The sequence below is a fragment of the Carya illinoinensis genome, chromosome 11 (genome assembly GCF_018687715.1).
Source record: "Carya illinoinensis cultivar Pawnee chromosome 11, C.illinoinensisPawnee_v1, whole genome shotgun sequence".
Taxonomy (NCBI): domain Eukaryota; kingdom Viridiplantae; phylum Streptophyta; class Magnoliopsida; order Fagales; family Juglandaceae; genus Carya; species Carya illinoinensis.
The window spans coordinates 37,344,900-37,363,802 of NC_056762.1; the positions used below are offsets into that span (position 1 = coordinate 37,344,900).

Genomic DNA, 18,903 nt, shown 5'->3' on the forward strand with positions numbered 1-18,903 from the left:
GTTGGGGTGATATGGAATATATGCAACACGAGTTTCAGGGGGGTTTTCTTTTGGTAAAACTGAACGACAATGAAGCATTTACACTATTTCGTACATGTAAATCATCATCCTGATGAGTTTATTGTATATTGATATTCTTTAACCTTTTTTTCCTTCTTCCCAATTGTACATCGAGAGAAGTTCAACGCAAAAAACTATGCATGTGGTACTGGGCAAACCTACGTCATGATTGTTGTATGAGAGACCTATATTATTGTCCCCCACACTTGCACTCTGTGACTGTATTCTTGACTAACATCCTCTGCAGCTTGAGGCCAATGATCTTTATGGACATATATGAGGCCACGTTGGAACCTTTAGCATGGTGTCTCTAGCCACACAAATGACTAGCCTGGGCATTACTTACCTTTGATTATGCAGAGTTGTCTGCTGTTTTTTCCTTTTTCCTCGCATCCTTCTTCGCAAGCTGAATGTGAAAGCCTTTAGGAAATTGCAAGCCAGGAGTTCGGACAATATTTCCTCCTCTGATTGGTTTCCACCTGGAAGTTCAGATGTAAACTAGGTTACTCTCTGTCTCTCTCTCTCTCATGCGCACGCACACACACACACAGCAGTTTTAGGACAGTTACCTGTACTTTGTTACCAAACAATGGAGAAACACAGCCATTTGCACCTTAGTAAAGTCTGTTCCGACACAGAATCTCATGCCGCCACCGAAAGCCATGAAATGTTTGGATGCGCCATTTAATTCCACTCCCTATATGCCACCAATTTTCAGTGAAGTTGAGAAATAAGAAGATTGATTTGATTAATTGGTCTAAGTTCTAATTTAGGCTTAATTCATTTAGAGTAGCAGGCTGCTTGCAGCAAATTGCAATCGAAAGGTTTAAAAAATATGACCCACCTCCCATCTCCATGGATTGAAAGCAACAGGATTTTCATATTTTGCTCGGTTCAAGTGTACAGCTGGGGGACATACCATAACGGCCCAACCTGCTGGAATTGTATATCCTGCAATATTGATGTTTGCATATTATGCCATGTTCCATCTGTTTTTGTTTGCATGAATGAATAGCTAGTAGTCCTGTATAATGTGAATGCATACCTTTAAATTGTACATCTCTCAATGCTTTTCGGAAGATGCCCGGAACTATATTTGCCAGTCTAACTGTTTCATTTATGAACTGCAAGTCGAACTTGTCAATACGTAGTGCAGAGCTACATATAGGAACAATATGTTGTAAGAAAGAACTGAAATTTGCTGAACCACCTGGAATGTAAATGTCATTGATTTGTATTCTTTCCAGGAAAGTCCAGAATCAGCATTTTCCCGCTGGTTAAGAATTGCCTCATGCTCTTCCTGAGAGAGGGTTTTAGAGAGTGTCAGATGATGGGGGTAAAATTAAAGTTAGTGAAAGCAATTTAATGATCTTCCATTCCGAAATTTGAATTGCTTTACGAACCGTCAGTTGTCTCAATACCAGAGGGTATTCTGAAAGAAACTTAACGGCCAAAGTTATAGCGAGGGAAGTTGTTTCAAAGCTGGCAAACAGAAGCACAAACATCAAATCCAGAGCAATTTCCTCTGTGAGAATTGTTCCCTCTTTTTGAAGCTCTTCGACTACATAATCAAAAAAATCACTTTGCTGATTCCTGGGCATTGCCCGTCTTTCCTGTAACATGTTCTTAAGCATCCTCATTGCCCTTTTCCTACCCTGAGAAAAAAAACTTGAATACTCAAGACCAAGAAACATGGGATATTAATCTTTACTCAGTGGGAAATTAATTTTTAATTTTCCGGCCTATATCATGAATCGAGGGGGAAGAAAGATGCGTGTCATGCATGACACTAACTATTATGTCAGATTTTGGTTCACCTGCAAACATTTGTGAAAAGCCGTTCCGGGAACGTTCAAAGGGAAGGAGATCAATCCCTGAATGAATGCAATGAAGTTCTCCCTTAGATTCTCCGAGGAATTATCCGCATCATAACTTATCAATTTCTTTGCAGTCAGATCAAAAATCATCTGCAAAGACCAAATGATTAATGTCAAGAATTGGGAAAATTAAGGAAATTATAACTGTTGGTTCTTTTTAATGAAAGGAATAATAATAATGGTAAGCCTGAATTTATATACACTGGCTGTTGCATCTTTTAGTTCAACGGTGTCCACACATGACCACTGTTGTAATCTTCTGTTCGCTGCCTGTTCAACCTCAGGGAGCATCCTTTTAAGGCTTTCAGGACCAAAAAGATTCAGCACCATGTTCTTGAGGTACTTGTACATGAACCCGTGTAAGGAACCCACATTCTGTCGTCCGAAAATCTCTGTAAACGTTTCTGGGTACCAGCTTTGAAACAATTGTCCTTCTTGTTGGAAGACAAAGTAATTGAGATCCGGGTCAGTGGATACCACAACTGGTCTTCCCACCAAGTTTGTCTTGAATATAGACCCAAACCTGGAAAAGTAAAATGTGTTATGTGCAGAAGGAGAACAACAACAGCAACAAGAATACTGTATTACTTAGAAGTTTACCTATCCATCCTTTCTTTGATGAATGGAGGAATATCAGAAGAAGTGTTTGGAGCAAAGAACTGAAGCGTCTCCCCAAGGAGTGGTAAGCCCATAGAACCTGGTGGGAGTTTTCCTCTGCATCTGGGATTTCTCCAGCTGTAAACCCAATGTGTGATGATTATAATTATCAAAGCTCCAATGAACAATGCCCACATCTTGCCTTTTGTTACTAATAGAAGCTCTGAAAAGATCTTGAATTGGGAAAAAAAAACAATGGGGGATCGAGTTTTGCTTTGCCAACTCCCTTTTTGATTGAATGAGAAGAGTTTAATGAAGGAAACGTGGGGGAGAATAGACAGGAAGAAGCAGAAAGTGCTGGCATGTATCTTAGCAACCAGGATATCTTCTTAAATAGGCAGGCCAGACTTTCAAAAAATAACATAAAGTTTTCGGTTTTCCTATTGAAAATACAAATTACATTATCTTTTGTCAACGCAGCTACAAAGTTGTGTTAAAAGAGCCTTGCATGATTACATGATGCAAGGGCGCTCTCACCCTCTCTTCTCTCTCACACACACGCATGCATGCACGCAAATACAGAGTGGATGATTTGTTTGGTTATGGTGAAAAGTATCGCTAACACTTAAAAAAAAGGAACACGAGGCAGAATCATGGCCTTTTTTTAAGGAGATTTTGCAGGAACAGAAGGGCTTATACCTAGATTTGAGAAGAGGTTTGAAGGATTTGCCTGGCCAAACTATAATTTTGAATTCAATAGTCCATTAAATACTAAAAACTCTAAAATCTAATGTGCTTTCACTACTTTGAAAATCTTCCCAATATCCATGCTGAATACTATAGTATCTATGTGACGAGGTTGATGCCATGAAAGATGCCACACACATATTCTTTCTTATGTTTCATTCTTTTCTTTCTTTGTTTTTCAGAATCATATCTCTTCCTAGATCTTCTTTTAGCTGTAAGCATTATCTTATATTCCTTATTGTCAGACTCGTAATCTAAGTGCATACATCACAAGCGATTTCAAGGTTGTTCTAGAAAATGCATGCAAATTATTCTGTATCTATGCTTTCATGTTCTTTAAATTTCTTGGTCACAGATAGGTAAGCTAATCTAGTTGATCAGGTACTAGTGACGTACTACTGAGTCATGATTTCCAACACACATAGAGCACCGTCCCGGCCATTGAGCCACGGACTCCACTCCCATGCGAGAACTACCACATACAACGTAGGTAGGTCTCACTCATCATGTTCAATTCCCAATTACACTACACATATATACTTGTTACTATTCTTCACCCACATATTTGAAGACGTTCCACGTGAATGCCTAAGATCAGGATGATGGGATTGATTTGGACAAAGGGTTAGAGCTGGAAATTATGAACATTGGAATCCCAAAAAGTTTGTCTCAACACGAGTTTTGTGATTCCCATTTCATCGTGTCATAGCTGTCACGTACAGGATGGATGAGAATGCAACCAAGAACAGGTTGAATTACACCCCATTTTAGCTGATTTTTTCATAATTCTTAATGAGTTCAGACACCTCTAAAGTTGTTTTTTCGTTTTTTCCCAATTTTTTTTTAGTTTGGTGATTATTTTTTTCATTTAAGGTTCTCTTCACTGAAGAAAATTTCAAGTGGTGGAATGGGTTCTTTGAGAGGATGACAAAGATTGCTTAACTGCTTGACATGGGCTTGGAAAGGTCTCCCTGAGGGGGCGCACACTACTGACAGCTCAATTAGCTTTTATATTGGAATTATAAATATAGATCATATATTATATTGCAATGAATAAAGAATGAAAGTTGTTGCTAAAATGTCAAGCTTTTTGTTCACTAAACCCTTAAGATAAGGTTTTTCCTCTCATTTGAATACAATAATTTAATGTTTTTTGTGATACCATGGAAATTTCTCATGTCTGGTGGGAGTGCCTGGAAGTTAGCTGTCTATCTGTCTTAATTATACAAAGATGCAAATCTCATGGTCCACATCTGGAAGATTACATACCTAGATTCCCATTGGGTGTGCTGACTTCATCCTTCTCTTCTTTGTCAGCTGATCCGACGGTTTCAGATTAATGATAAGAGTTGACTTGGAAAATCTTACAAAGTACGAGATATGATTGATTGATTAGTTGCTACCACTTCGGATGTAGAACACGTGTCTCATGTCTCTGAGGAGGCCTCGCAGTCAAATTACCTTTAAAACCAGAATTCATCTTAATTGGAAGGTGGCATTGGCGACCATCTAATGGATTTATATTTTTTATTTATATTTATATTTTTTATTTTTTAAAGATGGAAAAGATTTGTAATGTCAAGTTAAAGTGTGGGAAGTTCCATCTTTTTCCTCTTGCGCTTTATAGCATGAAATAGTTTTATTTTATTATCAAATGTCATATCATTAAAAATTAGTATTTAAATGAACAAATTTAATTATATGACACCCTATATTTCTGACCTACCTAAATAGTGTTTCAATGAGTAATGTTATTCTTTACTCCAACGATGTTATGACACGTTATGCTACAGTATATGTATACATTTGAAGGAAGATAATAATAATAATAATAATAATAATAATAATTGAATTGATTCTTTGTCTTTATTTTACAAAGTTATAAGAATATAATACAAATAATTAAATTTACATATTCTCATCAACTTGACTACTATTTTTTAAGATAAACAGTATGATTTATATGATATCAGGACATAAGTCTTAAATTTAAACTCTTAACTCTATAGTAAATCATATTTAATTTAGTTATTAAGATAAGAAGTGATTTCACACAAAATAACAAAATAAATGAACTTTAGCTATCATTGATTTAACCATCTAGCAACTCTAACGATGGAGTTCAGATAATCGTAACAAATTAATTATATTAATTTTAAGTTAGAAAAAAACCTTAACGATTATATATATTAATATTAAAATCTTAACATCGCCAAATTAATCAGACATTTTGGTCTCATTCGAAAGGGTAGTGATCATGAGTTATTAATAGTGCACGGCCTACATGATCTCCACAAGTATTCCCCCTTTTTCTAGATAAATTACATTAAACAATTGAAAATAATTACTTGCTTAAAATTATTATCAAAAAAAAAAAATTACTTGCTTAAAATTAATTGCTAAGCACGTGGACGTCGTACATTAATAGTTTGAAGTCAGTAGTACTAAGGATAATCAACTTGACCTGCAGCAAGTTCATGCATGCACCTTGGTTTTGAAGATCATCAGTTTATTAATTTCTAATGTTTTTTTAGTTGTTTTGAATAGTTTTTCGCTTATAATTTATAGGCTGCTTTCTACTTTCTAGTACTTGGTTTTGGGTACTAAAATTTTTAATTAAAGTACCTTTTATTTATCATATATGAAGGTTCTCAATAAAATTACAGGCCAGACATCGATCGTTGTTGACATGCATGCCAAGGCGCCCACTTGCACATGCATGTGAACACTTGGCATGATTGATTATGTGTGGAACCCATTAACTGTGGACTCTATATATATATATATAATACATACATATGAGAATGAAATATATACAATATATATATTGCCTGAGTTAATTAAACTAATAAAAGAATATAGATGCTAGTTTATATATATAAGCAAATTAGAACCAAACCATTTCTTTGATCAAGATGGTTGAATATTGCAGTATACGTGCAGTGCTTTGGTTTCTGTAGGGGGAACGAATCAAACCGTTTGGAGTAGAAGCAAGATGAGCAATATTGTTTAAGATCATGATGATGAAAGAAGAAGTGAAAAATCTAGATGCATGTAATATATATATATATATATATATAAATGATTAAAAGTTTTCTCTTTAATCACTAATATCTGAACTTTTTAATCTGTTTAAAGACTTGATGATCGAGTAACCTTAATTATGAGGAAGACGGCCATATAATATATTAAAGTCGATAACTACTCCTACTTTGACAAGTTCAGCTGTTTACATTATCAATATAATTAGTTTCTTAATAATAAGTCTATGATCTTAGGTCATTTTTAGGTAGTCAAATTTCCATATTTGTATACTTCAATCGAAAAGAGTGGGTTCTCGTTTTGTTGTCTTCTTTGTAGGGTTTGACCATTCGTTGCAATGCAAGCAAGTCCCTCAAAGCTATAGCTTCTATTAAATGCTCTCTCTCTCACTCTCTGTGTGTCTGTGAGTTACGATGTATATATTAGGGGTTGTCGAGGTGCCATGTTCACGTTTTAACACTTTCCAATGTTGTTGTACATTTTTTAGAGTGAGTTTTATTGGATCTGAATAATTTAATGAGGTAAAATTATCCTTCAATCTTTATATTCTTTAAGTGTGATAAAAAAAATTTATATTTTATATAATGTACTGAAAGTGAAATGAGAATGTGACTTGTAGTATTACTTATTTAATAAATATGATAAATACTTACATATATCCATATAAATTGGTAAGAAAGCAGCCGATGACACATTTCCTTATTTCTAGAAGAAGTGTTACTGTCACAAATTTTTTATTTATAAATATAAATCTATAAACTGATACGATTTTATATAATATATTAAATATATTTGACAATAAAAACATTTTTACTCTATAACGTATATCAAGACACACCAACTTATAGATTTAATTTTACAAAATTCTTTTGTGACCAAAACCTTTAATATATAAATTATAAAATCCTAATTATCTCCAATAAGCTTATGTTTCGAAGAAGCTCCCCCGGGTTCATAACTTGTTCCCACTTTTTTATTTTATATATTTTCATTTTGTATTGGCTAGGCTAGTAATTTACACATTTAAAAAGTATTGAAAATTTGAAATGCTCTCTGTCATTTCTTTTTTCATTTCCATTTATTTAGGTTTTTTGGGTACTTAAAGTATCTTAGGAAAAAAAAAAAAACCCATATTAACTGAAAGTATCTTTCAATGAAGATTACTGACCGACACTGTTCATGGTTTTGTTCAATCCGTTTCTGAATGTCTTATCCTTTCCCTAATAAGTATTTTTTTTTTTTGTCCATAAAAATAACGAACTGAGACGAGTATCATATTTTTTTTTCAAAAAAAAAAAAAAGATATTTACAATCGTGTATAAGTGTCGTGTAATTATTTTAAAAAAAATTAATAAATACGAGATCTATATAAAAAAAATTAATTTTTTTAATAATAAATTTTATTTTTTTAAAAATAATTATATAGTACTTACATACTCTACACAACTATATATAATATATCATTACTAAAAATAGAGTATCTGACATCTCTCGTGTAACTGCTGGGATAAGTATAAAACGTGTGTTGAATAAACAAATAAAGCATATTGAGCCAAGCAAAGCTGCAGATGCTGTCATCCATGACCTATGACCTTCATAAATTCTTGGGCCTCGGAAACATGAGCCCCACCTGGTTGCCCATGTAAAATTGTATTATATATGTATATATTCAAAGCCTGGCTTGTTTAACAATCCAAAATTCATTTTAGGTTCATGTATATATAGGATTTGTTTATGTGGTCGCACCCTAGGGCACACCACAATAATAACCTAATGCAAGAATATTTATGATTTGTTACGTTAAAAAGGGTAAAAAAAAAATTTACTCAAACAGGGGTGTCCCTATATGCTATTTTGCTCACCTATACGTTACCAATAGCTAGCTTTGCGACTTTTGCTTTTTCCAAGAGAAATTTATAGGGTTCGTAGATGTTGGATTTGTATGATTAATTATTTCTATCAATTGTCAAACAAGGATGTACAGGAAAGGAATTTCAAGTTTCATATGTCACCATAAGGGGAAAAAATATGGAGTAGATCACAAAGAACCACAATCTTCAAGGTGGTCCAAAAATCTGGCTCGGAAGCTCATCGTGATTGGGTGTGACACGGTCCAAAAAGCGATGGCGACTATTATTCAGAGGCACATTCGAGGTTTTAGGTAATTAGGGAAGAAGACAAGTTGTAAATGCTTCTTAAGCTGCTTGTTCGTTAATTAGCATGGTAGAGATGTCAAAACCATTGCAAAAGGATGATTAGTGGGTTCGGACTCCTCTTAGTTAGAGTATGTGTCATTTGAATATGCACAGGGCGAATACAAAAAGCGCCTTGAGAATCCAACAAAATAATGTACACTGGAAAGAAAATGATACCCTTGAAACATTGTTATCTAGTTAGTTAATCCTACAAATCTGAAAGCTGCTGATTAAAAAGCATTTCACGAGAATGGCTATGGCGTCCGATCCATCATGAGAGAGCTTTGCAATTATGTATATGAGAAGTGAAAGATAAGGAAGACCATAGTAGCGCTGCCACTGCAATTTTTGTGGCTGTAAAACTCCAAAGCACCCAACCGAGTGATCAGAAATATGCATACAGTCGCAAGAAGTGCTCAACTTTTGCCATCTTGAAGCTCTGTTAGAGGCTTTCTCAGCATTCTGTCATGATTGAGCATAGCGCTTACACTCTCAACCACCAAGATAATCTGCAGAGAAATGGCAAGTATCAAATAAACTTCTGTCAAGTAAATGGCAGAGAAATGGTGATGACAAACTTATATCAAGGCTCGACTACGCTATAAATGACAAGTATGAAATAAACTTTATGTGAGCTTTTTTCTTCCAACAGCAACTGCAATTCTGAATAGACTTAATAGTATCAAGTTCACACCAAATAACGAATAGAGGGATTGCAAATAAACAAACCTGCAAGCAAGCATAAGCCATTGCCGTTGCGAAGTAAAAATTTGCGTTGCCGGTGCCCTGCAGTTTTAATTAAACAAATCACCATCTGAAAAAGAAATATATATATATATATATATATATATATATTCATTTCTCTTGGATCAGCTTTAAAGAGCCATACCCTCCATATCCACAGGTTGTGCATCACAGGGCTAAGGAGAGAAACCCCAACATATCCACAGAACAGGAAGAAAGAGAATTGCATATCTGCATGTTACGGAACCTAGAAAGTTAAGACACCAAACCATGTCTAACTAGGTCAGTAAAAAAGAGAACCTGCTAACTTGCCTGCAAGCTCGTTAACAAACAGCCCCAACAAACCCAAGTATAGTGCTGAGTCTCCAACCTAATTGAATCATAAAAATAAAAGAGGCAAGGGAAGAGCTACTTAGCTTCTAAATATAACATTAAATAATGTAAATGAACAGTAAAAAAGTATTCAAAGAAACCCAATTAAGTATTTGTTACAAGGGCTAATAGGGTGATTGTTGCACAGATCAAGAAAAGGGGGAAAAAGGCTTGTAGAAACCAAAGGATGAGAGTGAAAATCAGAAATTGAAATCTGTGAAATCTTTTTGGAAGTTTGTATTTCTGTCATAATTTGTATCAGTAGCTGGTTTTCTGTGTTTGGTCTTGTATTTAGACACCGTGAAGATATGGGTAGAAGCAGATAAAAGGAGGCGAACCCTCGAAGAGTTTTCTTCTACTAGTGAGGTGTCTTTGTAAGAGAGATTCTATAAACCTCTTGTGCATCTATAATATTTCAGAACAAAGAATAATACCAACCATACGATATATCAACAAGAGCGAACACATAATATGCCGAAAAAAGTTACATTTCCATCGACTGAATCAGTTTCAGTTAAGTCTCTTTCAATTTTCTCTGTCAGAATCTTCTTTCATAATTCTTTTTTATCAGTAAACAAATTTTACTGATAGAAATAGGCATAGCCCAAGTACAATGGACATACAAGAGCAGCACATACTCATGATTGTCTAAAGATACAAGGAAGTCATGGAGAATCTTCTTCCATAATTTCAATTGTTCATTAGCTAATTTAAAGGATTTTGCACATGCATTAAATTCCAAATGATGGTAAAATTTAGCTTCCTAGATTGTGAGGGAGCGTGTGCTACTTGCCAATTCAGGCTTCACAGTGTCCTCCAAGTGTTTCAGTATTTAGCATGTATTGTGCAGAAGTAATATTTATTTAACATACATAAGAACACAACTTAAGATCTCTTTTTGTTCTGGGGCAATAAGAAAAATAAGAGAAATTTCACTGTATCTCTGGGTCAAATTGCAAAAGAAAGTCTATAGTTTTGGTAAAAGTCAAACTTGAATTAAATAAGGAAAAACTTACTGAAGGATAAGACTTAAGCATTGAAGAGATCGCAATGTACACAAAAGCCAAAAAGCAGGGTCGATGTTTCAGCCGTATGGCTAATGGCAGCATCATAAACAGAATATTCCCATGGAAAACTATCAGAAAGAAGTTTCTGAAAAAATCGAAAACTTCTGCAAAGAAATACCTGTGGTAAGACATTAGACAGATGATTATACACAAGTCTGACAACTTCAGGATTATGCCACATTACATCAAATTTATTTTCAGGCTCACCATAAGACACCAATATTAGGAGACAGATCTTGCACAGTGAGCATGAACCCATATGTTCTGCAAAAGAACCCGTGCATATAGGAAAACTCAAGACATCATAGTAAACAACAGATATTGGTAGAACATTGAATCTAGAATCTCGGGCAGAATATTTGTTTAGGAATACGATCAAAGGGATTGATTGGATAAGTCATGTCAAGTGCCCGACTTATATGGTTGAATTTTTTCCTGACTCTGTAGTAGTCAGCCAATTATTTGTTTCTTGACCCAGCAAACCACTCACCACCTCATGTGACATGTATATATCTTATTTTGCACATCATTTAGAAATATTGAAAAGAACTTGTAGGGAGAATGTTCTGTATTTGGCATTTGCTGCAAGTACTGCAATATCACAATGCAGAGTATCAACACAGATTATTAGGATATACAACACGTACCTTTTAAACAACTCCCAGAGGCCACCATACCGTTTAACAGATATGCCACATAGGACTAACACATAGACTGACCACAAAGAAGTCCAACATAAGAAATGAATGACTGGTCTCCATGAGAATATATGCGGTACTTCTGGTCTATGTACCACTTCCTCTCGCTCACAACATCTATCATTTGGAGGATTATCTCCAACTTCAACATTTCTTCTTTGCAGGAACAATTTCCTAGGAGGAGTATCTGGGCCATATCCTAATAAAAGAATCATCTGGAACAAAAATGAATTATATAAAAAATAATAATTTCATTTATTGGAAATTTAAAAAAACATGTGCATGTGTTATTTGAAGGATTTTCAGTTTCCACCAAACACAATATAAGGCAGAAAGAAAGACATACCGGAATAATCAAAATTGCAGGATACAGGGATAGATGCGTTGCTATAACCCATCCAAAGGCTGCCAAAGGAGCTTGTCCTGCATTCCATAATAAACACACATTTAAAAACAAGCGAAAAATTACATAAGAAATAAGTCTCAAATATACCTTCATCCATTTCTATGTCAAATGCTAATAATCCCACTAGGAAAATTTCATATCATGGAAAAGTTTTATGAAAGAGCAATCAGAAAATAATAATAGCAAGAAGAATTGCACCTTCTTCATCTGGTTTGAATGTTCTTGTATGGTACAATACCACATAATATGCCCCTCAACTTTTTTCAATAGATCACTTCATCATTACTCGATAGATTAAAGATTTACAATAACTCTAGACATAATTCAAAATGCCATGCAGCCATAAGATGATTGCAAATCAATGCATGTGTATGTACGATTTCTATTTTTATAGGCACTCATCAGTGCACTACTAGGCAGTGGAGATAGTCTTTTGTAATAACATCCTAAATATTTTATCACTTTATGCTGCAGGAACAGTTCCCAGGTGGGCCATCTTACATAGGAAATGCCTATCATTTGGGAGCCTACAGGATTTGAGTGAATGAACAATATCTTCAACCACTTGACCGTTAATGGCCACTTGAGCCAATTACAGCAAGCCAAGGCCCCAAGTATTAGAAAGCATAAATGATTAATTGCCACATCCACGAGTATGCCAAGCAAACATCAAAAGAAGCCTTGGAAAAAGCAACGCGAAGACCAAACTCAAAAATGTTCCCAGACAACAAACATGAGAGAAGCATAGAACATCACACTACAAGAAGACATTTAGTTTTTCTCCCTCTTCATTCCCTTGTGTTTGTGTGTGTGTGGATGTACATGGTTGGACAGCTGGGGGTGGGGAGGTAACCACATGATCATAGAGGAAAATATAGTTCTCATGACCAGCTTGAAAGGAAAAGTTGCTAAGTTAGCCTCAGAACTGTAAACAAAAAATGCACAATGCAACAATTGTTAGCATCTTACGTTTACATGCTCCATAAAGGGACAAAATGATGGCAAGATTTTCAATTGGGGATGTTGACAAACCCACGCATGCAACTATTGTGAAAGGATTCCACAAGTACACAAGAGCGGCAATATCTCCAGAAGGAATAATCTCTGCAACAAATATGAATAATGCAGTTCATCAGCTTAAGAAAGATGAGAAGGGGGCAATTTGGAATAAAAATTAGTTACTGATCTAGGTGGCATAAAAAAATAAGTTCCTAATAAACGCACCATAGATCACTAGGTCTATTTGGAAAGGAATGAGTAGGGGGAGAGAATTGGACTGTTCCAACAGTCAACCCCCCAACTTGTAATTCTTCCAAATTTCTTTAATTTTCCTCTATACACTCAGAATTAAAAGATATAACAATGAGAGGTAAATTAAGTGGCCTAAACAGTGTGCCATGATGAAAATTCACTGCAACCTATTCAAAATACTTCAGTAACATCAATCTTCCAGCACCATTTCAGCTGATAAAGAGTCATGCTGTAAATGAAACAATTGACAAGTTAAGTTTGCCCTTTGTACATGTATAAATCATCAATACGCTCCAAACTTAATTATGCATTAGTCAGGTAGCTATAACATCCATCAAATGCACATATAATTTTTATGTTTCATCTCGACATTAAGACATCTACATGCTATATATGTGAACATGTCATTTCTTTTTAAACTGCTTGATTCAATTGTCTGGTCCTCTTCACTATCCTTGTATCAAGACACCCTTTACCTAAATAAATTAAAAATCTTGCCCAGCAAATCCTATAGGTATCTTGCTCTTTAACTCTTACAACTACCTGGCTTTTCTAATAATTTAACATGGTCTAGAAGTTTCAAACTCCGAATATATTCCATCTGAAGATTCTGACCGGTAGCACGAATGAGCATTGCATTGACAATATCTGCAATCACAAAAACCAAACTGTATCCAAAGGTGTTGATATTAAATGCCTCATTAAATGTACAATACAAGTTAATATAAGGAAAAAAGAAATATGAGTAACAGCAATGTCAGCTTGAAAAGGAAATTTCACGAATAGATTAGACAGAAGTAATTTCACCCATATTGATGCAAGTTGGTAGTTGATCACTATATAATTACCACACTGCTCACTAATATAGTTAAAATTATGAAGACACCAAAAGCAATGGCAGAGATATTGTAGTTTGGCAACTTCACAGGCAAACCACTCCCCTTTAACTATGATAGAGTAGCCACACTGTTCATCAATAGAGTTCTTTTTTAAAAGTCGGTGTTCATTAATATTGTCAGAATTATGAAAACGACAAAAGCAATGGCAGGGACAATGTAGTCTGGCAACTTCACAGAAAAGGCATACGACCATGTATGCTGGGATTTTCTTTTCTATATGCCTAGAAGATGTGGCTTTGGGGATAGGTGGTGCAGATGGGTTAAACATTGTGTTTCGACTACCCGGTTTTCTGTTTGAGTTAATGGTATCTCATGTGGTTTTTTTCAGACTTTGAGGGGTTTGAGACAAGGGGATCCGTTATCCCCTTTTCTTTTTTTTGTTGTTATGGAGGCTTTGAGTCACGTGGTGGCTGCTTTTTTTTTTTTTGGGAGAGGGGGGGGGGGGGGGGGGCGTTCTTGCTGGTTTCTCAGTGGGAAATAATAGTAATGGTGTTATTTCAATTTCTCACTTACTATTTGCCTATGATACTCTTATTTTTTGTGATGATAAAAGTAGTTAGATTCAAGCTTTAAGGGTTGTTTTGTTGTGCTTTGAAGCTGTCTCAGGCCTAAAGGTGAACTTGGGAAAGTCGGAATTGGTACAAGTGGGAGATGTGAGGAATATTAACTTCCTAGAGGATTTGTTGGGATGCAAAGTTGCTTCTCTTCCTATGAAATATCTTGGGCTTCCCTTGGGGGTGTCCTTTAAAGCAAAGAGTATTTGGGACGCTGTTGTAGAGAAGGTAGAGACACGATTGTCAGGTTGGAAGCAACTACACCTATCAAAAGGGGGGAGGTTAACCCTTATCAAAAGCACGCGTTCCAATCTTCCCACATACTATCTTTCTTTATTTCCATTACCGGTGGGAGTGGCTAACCAGATTGAAAAAAATTTTAGAGCTTTTTTGCGGGGTGGAATGGGGAAGGAGAATTCATCTTGTGAATTGGCAAAGGGTGATTTGCCCGATTGTTAATGGTGGATTGGGAGTGCGAGATTTGACTATTTTTAATAAGGCATTATTAGGGAAATGGTTGTGGAGGTATCAAAAGGAAGCAGATTCATTGTGGAGAGAGATGATTGATCGGAAATATGGATGTGAGTGGGGAAGATGGTGTTCTAAGGAGGGTAGGGGGTCTTATGGTGTATGCCTATGGAAGTATATTAGAAAGGGGTGGAACATTTTTGAAAAACGTCTCAAGTTTGAGGTTGGAGATGGTGAAAGAATCCGGTTTTGGTTTGATGAATGGTGAAGTGAGAGACCTCTTAATACTGTTTTTCCGGTTGCATTCAGCTTGGTTGGAAACCAGCAGGTTGCAGTTTCTGAGGTGCTGTGTTGTGCTAATTGGGTAGTACATTGGAATGTTATTTTCACTAGAAATGCCCAGGATTGGGAACCTGAAGAGATTGCAGGCTTTTTCAGCTTTACGTATTCAGTAAAGTTAAGAGGAAATGGGAGAGATCGTATTCTGTGGAGACACTCAGGGAGTAATAAGTTTTCTGTTAAATCATTTTACAAGGTGTTGACGGTCCAACAACATGTTTCTTTCCCATGGAAGAGCATTTGGATGGTTTTTGTGCTGTCTAAAGTTGCTTTTTTTTCATGGACAGCTGCACTTGGGAAGATTTTGACGATTGATAATCTAAGGAAACGTGGTATGATTGTTATGGAGTGGTCCTTCATGTGCAAGAAGAATGGGGAATCAATTGATCATCTTCTTTTACATTTTGAGGTGGCTAGGGAGTTATGGCTTGGCATTCAACGTAGAGCTGGGCTGAGTTGGGTTATGCCTAAGAGGGTGGTGGATTTTTTAGCATGCTGGAACAGGCATCACAATAGCTCTCAACTGGATGCAGCATGAAGGATGATACCTTTGTGTTTAATCTGGTGTTTATGGGCAGAAAGGAATGACAGGTGCTTTAACAACAAGGAGTGAGTAGTGGGGGATATCTGGAATTTCTTTGTGTCTTCTCTCTTTCAGTGGTTTTCTGCTATTGTACTAAAGGGAGGGAATGTTCATGAGTTTTTGTTTTCTTTTCAGCTTTCTAAAATGTAATTACGTGTCTCATTTTGTATACTTTCTGTGTACCTGGGCTTCGCCTAGATTCATTCATTTCAATAAAGTTTCCTACTTATAAAAAAAAACCTTCACAGAAAACTCCGCTTTACCTAGGATACATATGGCCTCTAGGGCTGGTTAACATGTTCAAATGGTTCATATTTAAAAACAGCACAGACACGCACATACAAACACAGAAACACCACCAAGCAAAACAAGAGCAGCAGACCCCAAAACCTGGCCACTGAATGAAAATGTGTTGATGAAGAGGTGCTACCACAGAGAGTATATATAAATAGAAAACTGTGTCACGTCATCACCCCGACACTTTCAAGCACATTCAAAAGTGTCAAACTAAAATCCAGGTGCACAAAACTGCAACCGTAATCTATTCTTTAAAGCGGCACTTATCATTAAGATTGGATTATTGCAATTTAAAACATAGGAAAACAAACAGTATGAAAATGAATATATGATCCAAAGAGAAAGAAGCAAGTGACACACTTTACCTGCATAAAAGGTGATCGGGTTGCCCTTCAATTCTGCACCATCCGATAAATAGTTCAATAACTTCATTAGTACTAAAGGAATTGATTGCATCGACACAATTTAATTGATTCAGTCAACAGACTTCAAAATTATCTAAGATTTCATTTGGATCCAAGAATCTATCCTTTTTTACAGCAGAAAGGTTTCCATTGATATATGGCTTATACAATTTCACTTTAATTTCATAACTCAATCTAGTTAGAACCAAACCACGAATTATAACTCAAACAGTGTTTGAGATCAGGCGTTCTTTGAAGCGAATAGAAGCATATCAAACCACGTAGATTCATTTTGCCATGACTGGAACGTATAAGCGAATGTAGTACCTTTTGACCGTGAGTGGCCCAAGGAGTGAAAGTAGTAATGGAGAACCATGGTACATAGATCCTGTAAAAAAAAAAAAAACACGTAACTAAAATAAGCGTAAGGAAAATAACCCAAACTTAAGACCATTTTAAGACTGAAAAAAATAAAAAATGATAATAAACCTGCGTAGGGAGACACTGATAACTGCTTCAACCAGTATCCCTCGGCCACTGCAAAAGAGATAATGTAGAAACAAATTGCGATTAAGCTATAGATCCAAGCATGGAGTTAACTGTGTAAGCTACAGACAGAGACAGAGAGAGTACGGCGGCGGAGGCTGGTGAGTGGGGTGGAGACTTCGGGGCGAGAAGCGAGATTTAGGTTTTTGGGGAAGTATATAAGGACGAGTCTGAAAATGACTGAGGCTATCAGCCAATTCCAAAACCATAGCTTCTCCTTCTTCTCCTTGCTCTGCTCTTTAGGCTCCATTTCTCGCAGTTTTTCTCAAACTGGGTCAGCGAGACCAGAGAGCATATTTCGAGCTTCGAGGGGGATCTACCTCAGCTGAAAGGACGTCGTCGTTTAGACCAACTACTGCCCCGCGGGTACCGCATTTTATTATCGAGAGATAAATATACACATTTTTTACCACTCATGTACAACTTTTTTTTTAAAGAGAATGCTATTAACAGAACTCTCCTTGGATTATTTATATTTAAAATTAAAATCCATCTTAATCTATTAAATATAAAAATCACTTGCAATGAATTATTTATAATCAAATTTCTTAACTTTTAATTACAGTATATGTAAAGATAAAATCAAATTTAATAATTAATATTTTACAAGTAAATTTTTATTTTATTATTTTTTAAGTTTCTCTCCTTTGATAGTTATTGTTTTTTAAATCTTTATTATTTTTTAATCTATAATTTAATTAGAATATAATTACTAATTAACATATAATAGGTAAAATAGTAAAATATAATAAAATTAAATAATAATTAAAAAATTAAATATTTTTTAATTATTTATTACTATATAATAAATAAATAGATAATCTAATGTAAAAATTTGTTATAAATAATTAAAGTTAAATTCATCTTATATTATTTTATTATTATATAATGAAAAAATTACTATTCCAATGTGAATATTTATGTAAATAAAATAACTAATATCTAAATTCATTTTATATTCATCAAAAACGTCTTTTATATATGCATAATCTAATGAGAGTGGTCTATCATTCCTACATCGCAAATTAATATGTAATTTATTATTTTTATTTATTTGTTTAAATACATATATAAAGGCAAAATTGTGTTTAAATATAAAAAAATGATAAATTATATGTTGGTGCGCAAGATATAGGATGATAAATATAAGTTTTTATATTTTAAAATTAGAATATTTATGTAAGGTGACGTTACTTTTATAAATTGTTTTACAAAAGTTCCCCTTCATTTAAAACATAATTTTACAAGAATCTGTAAAAATGATTTTATATATCTATCTATTTTTTTTTTACATGAATAACATCATTTTAATGGTAAAATTTAATTTTTAAGATTCAAATTTTAAAATTTTCATTCTAAATTAAATTATGTCATATAAATCATCGTTTAGATTCAGAGATGATATGAGAGGAAATGGTTTTAGATAAAAGATAAAAGTTGAATAAAATATTATTATTATTATTATTATTATTATTTTAAAATTTGAAAAAAGTTGAATTGTTTATTATATTTTGTGTAAAAATTTGAAAAAGTTATAATGATGAGATAAGATTATTCTATTTGCATAATCTTCTTTTTTGTGTAAATTGAGATTGAATTCAAAGTCGGCTCAAGTAATTAAGCAATATATATATATATATATATATATATGTCCATTCATTGGAAGAGTAATATATTTCCAATAAATTATTTCTAGAACTTGAACATTAGCATCAAGAGTAAAACTTTGGATTAATAAAGTTTTATTTTCCAAAGTT

The 18,903-nt window shown here is 34.6% G+C and overlaps 2 protein-coding genes across 5 annotated transcripts; both read right to left on the reverse strand.

The window, feature by feature from the left end:
* Nucleotides 1-43: 43 nt before the first annotated feature.
* On the reverse strand, nt 44-3,179 carry LOC122282901 (cytochrome P450 87A3). The gene is made up of 9 exons (XM_043094966.1): nt 2,538-3,179; nt 2,139-2,460; nt 1,878-2,027; nt 1,464-1,715; nt 1,271-1,360; nt 1,106-1,184; nt 905-1,011; nt 630-757; nt 44-539 (listed from the first exon to the last, which is right to left on the reverse strand). Exons 1-9 carry the CDS (start codon nt 2,729-2,731, stop codon nt 413-415), a joined length of 1,449 nt encoding a protein of 482 aa, XP_042950900.1. The 5' UTR covers nt 2,732-3,179; the 3' UTR covers nt 44-412.
* A 5,399-nt stretch (nt 3,180-8,578) lies between these two features.
* Nucleotides 8,579-17,512, reverse strand: LOC122281502 (phosphatidylinositol glycan anchor biosynthesis class U protein). Of its 4 annotated transcripts, none has more exons than XM_043093025.1 (14): nt 17,234-17,512; nt 17,090-17,137; nt 16,928-16,988; nt 16,562-16,594; nt 13,600-13,724; nt 12,775-12,909; nt 11,746-11,822; nt 11,349-11,614; nt 10,909-10,965; nt 10,651-10,819; nt 9,575-9,632; nt 9,408-9,493; nt 9,248-9,304; nt 8,579-9,027 (listed from the first exon to the last, which is right to left on the reverse strand). In XM_043093025.1, exons 1-14 carry the CDS (start codon nt 17,394-17,396, stop codon nt 8,935-8,937), a joined length of 1,428 nt encoding a protein of 475 aa, XP_042948959.1. In that variant the 5' UTR covers nt 17,397-17,512; the 3' UTR covers nt 8,579-8,934. The 4 variants fall into 4 exon arrangements, with proteins under 4 accessions (XP_042948959.1, XP_042948958.1, XP_042948960.1 ...); XM_043093024.1 differs by having other exon boundaries at nt 13,597-13,724; XM_043093026.1 differs by having other exon boundaries at nt 13,597-13,704; nt 17,234-17,330.
* Between the last annotated feature and the right edge of the window lie 1,391 nt (nt 17,513-18,903).

Excerpts from the sequence above, each read along its gene's own strand:
- LOC122281502 (XM_043093024.1), bottom strand. The coding sequence starts at position 17,396 with ATGGAGCCTAAAGAGCAGAGCAAGGAGAAGAAGGAGAAGCTATGGTTT. Across the intron at positions 13,725-16,561 it reads CCCGATCACCTTTTATGCAG|TTTGGTTTTTGTGATTGCAG; the intron begins GTAAAGTGTGTC and ends CTTTGGATACAG. Across the intron at positions 9,494-9,574 it reads GTTTGTTAACGAGCTTGCAG|ATATGCAATTCTCTTTCTTC; the intron begins GCAAGTTAGCAG and ends CGTAACATGCAG.
- LOC122282901 (XM_043094966.1), bottom strand. The coding sequence starts at position 2,731 with ATGTGGGCATTGTTCATTGGAGCTTTGATAATTATAATCATCACACAT. Across the intron at positions 1,716-1,877 it reads CTTTTCACAAATGTTTGCAG|GGTAGGAAAAGGGCAATGAG; the intron begins GTGAACCAAAAT and ends TTTTTTTCTCAG. Across the intron at positions 1,185-1,270 it reads CAATGACATTTACATTCCAG|TTCATAAATGAAACAGTTAG; the intron begins GTGGTTCAGCAA and ends TTCGACTTGCAG.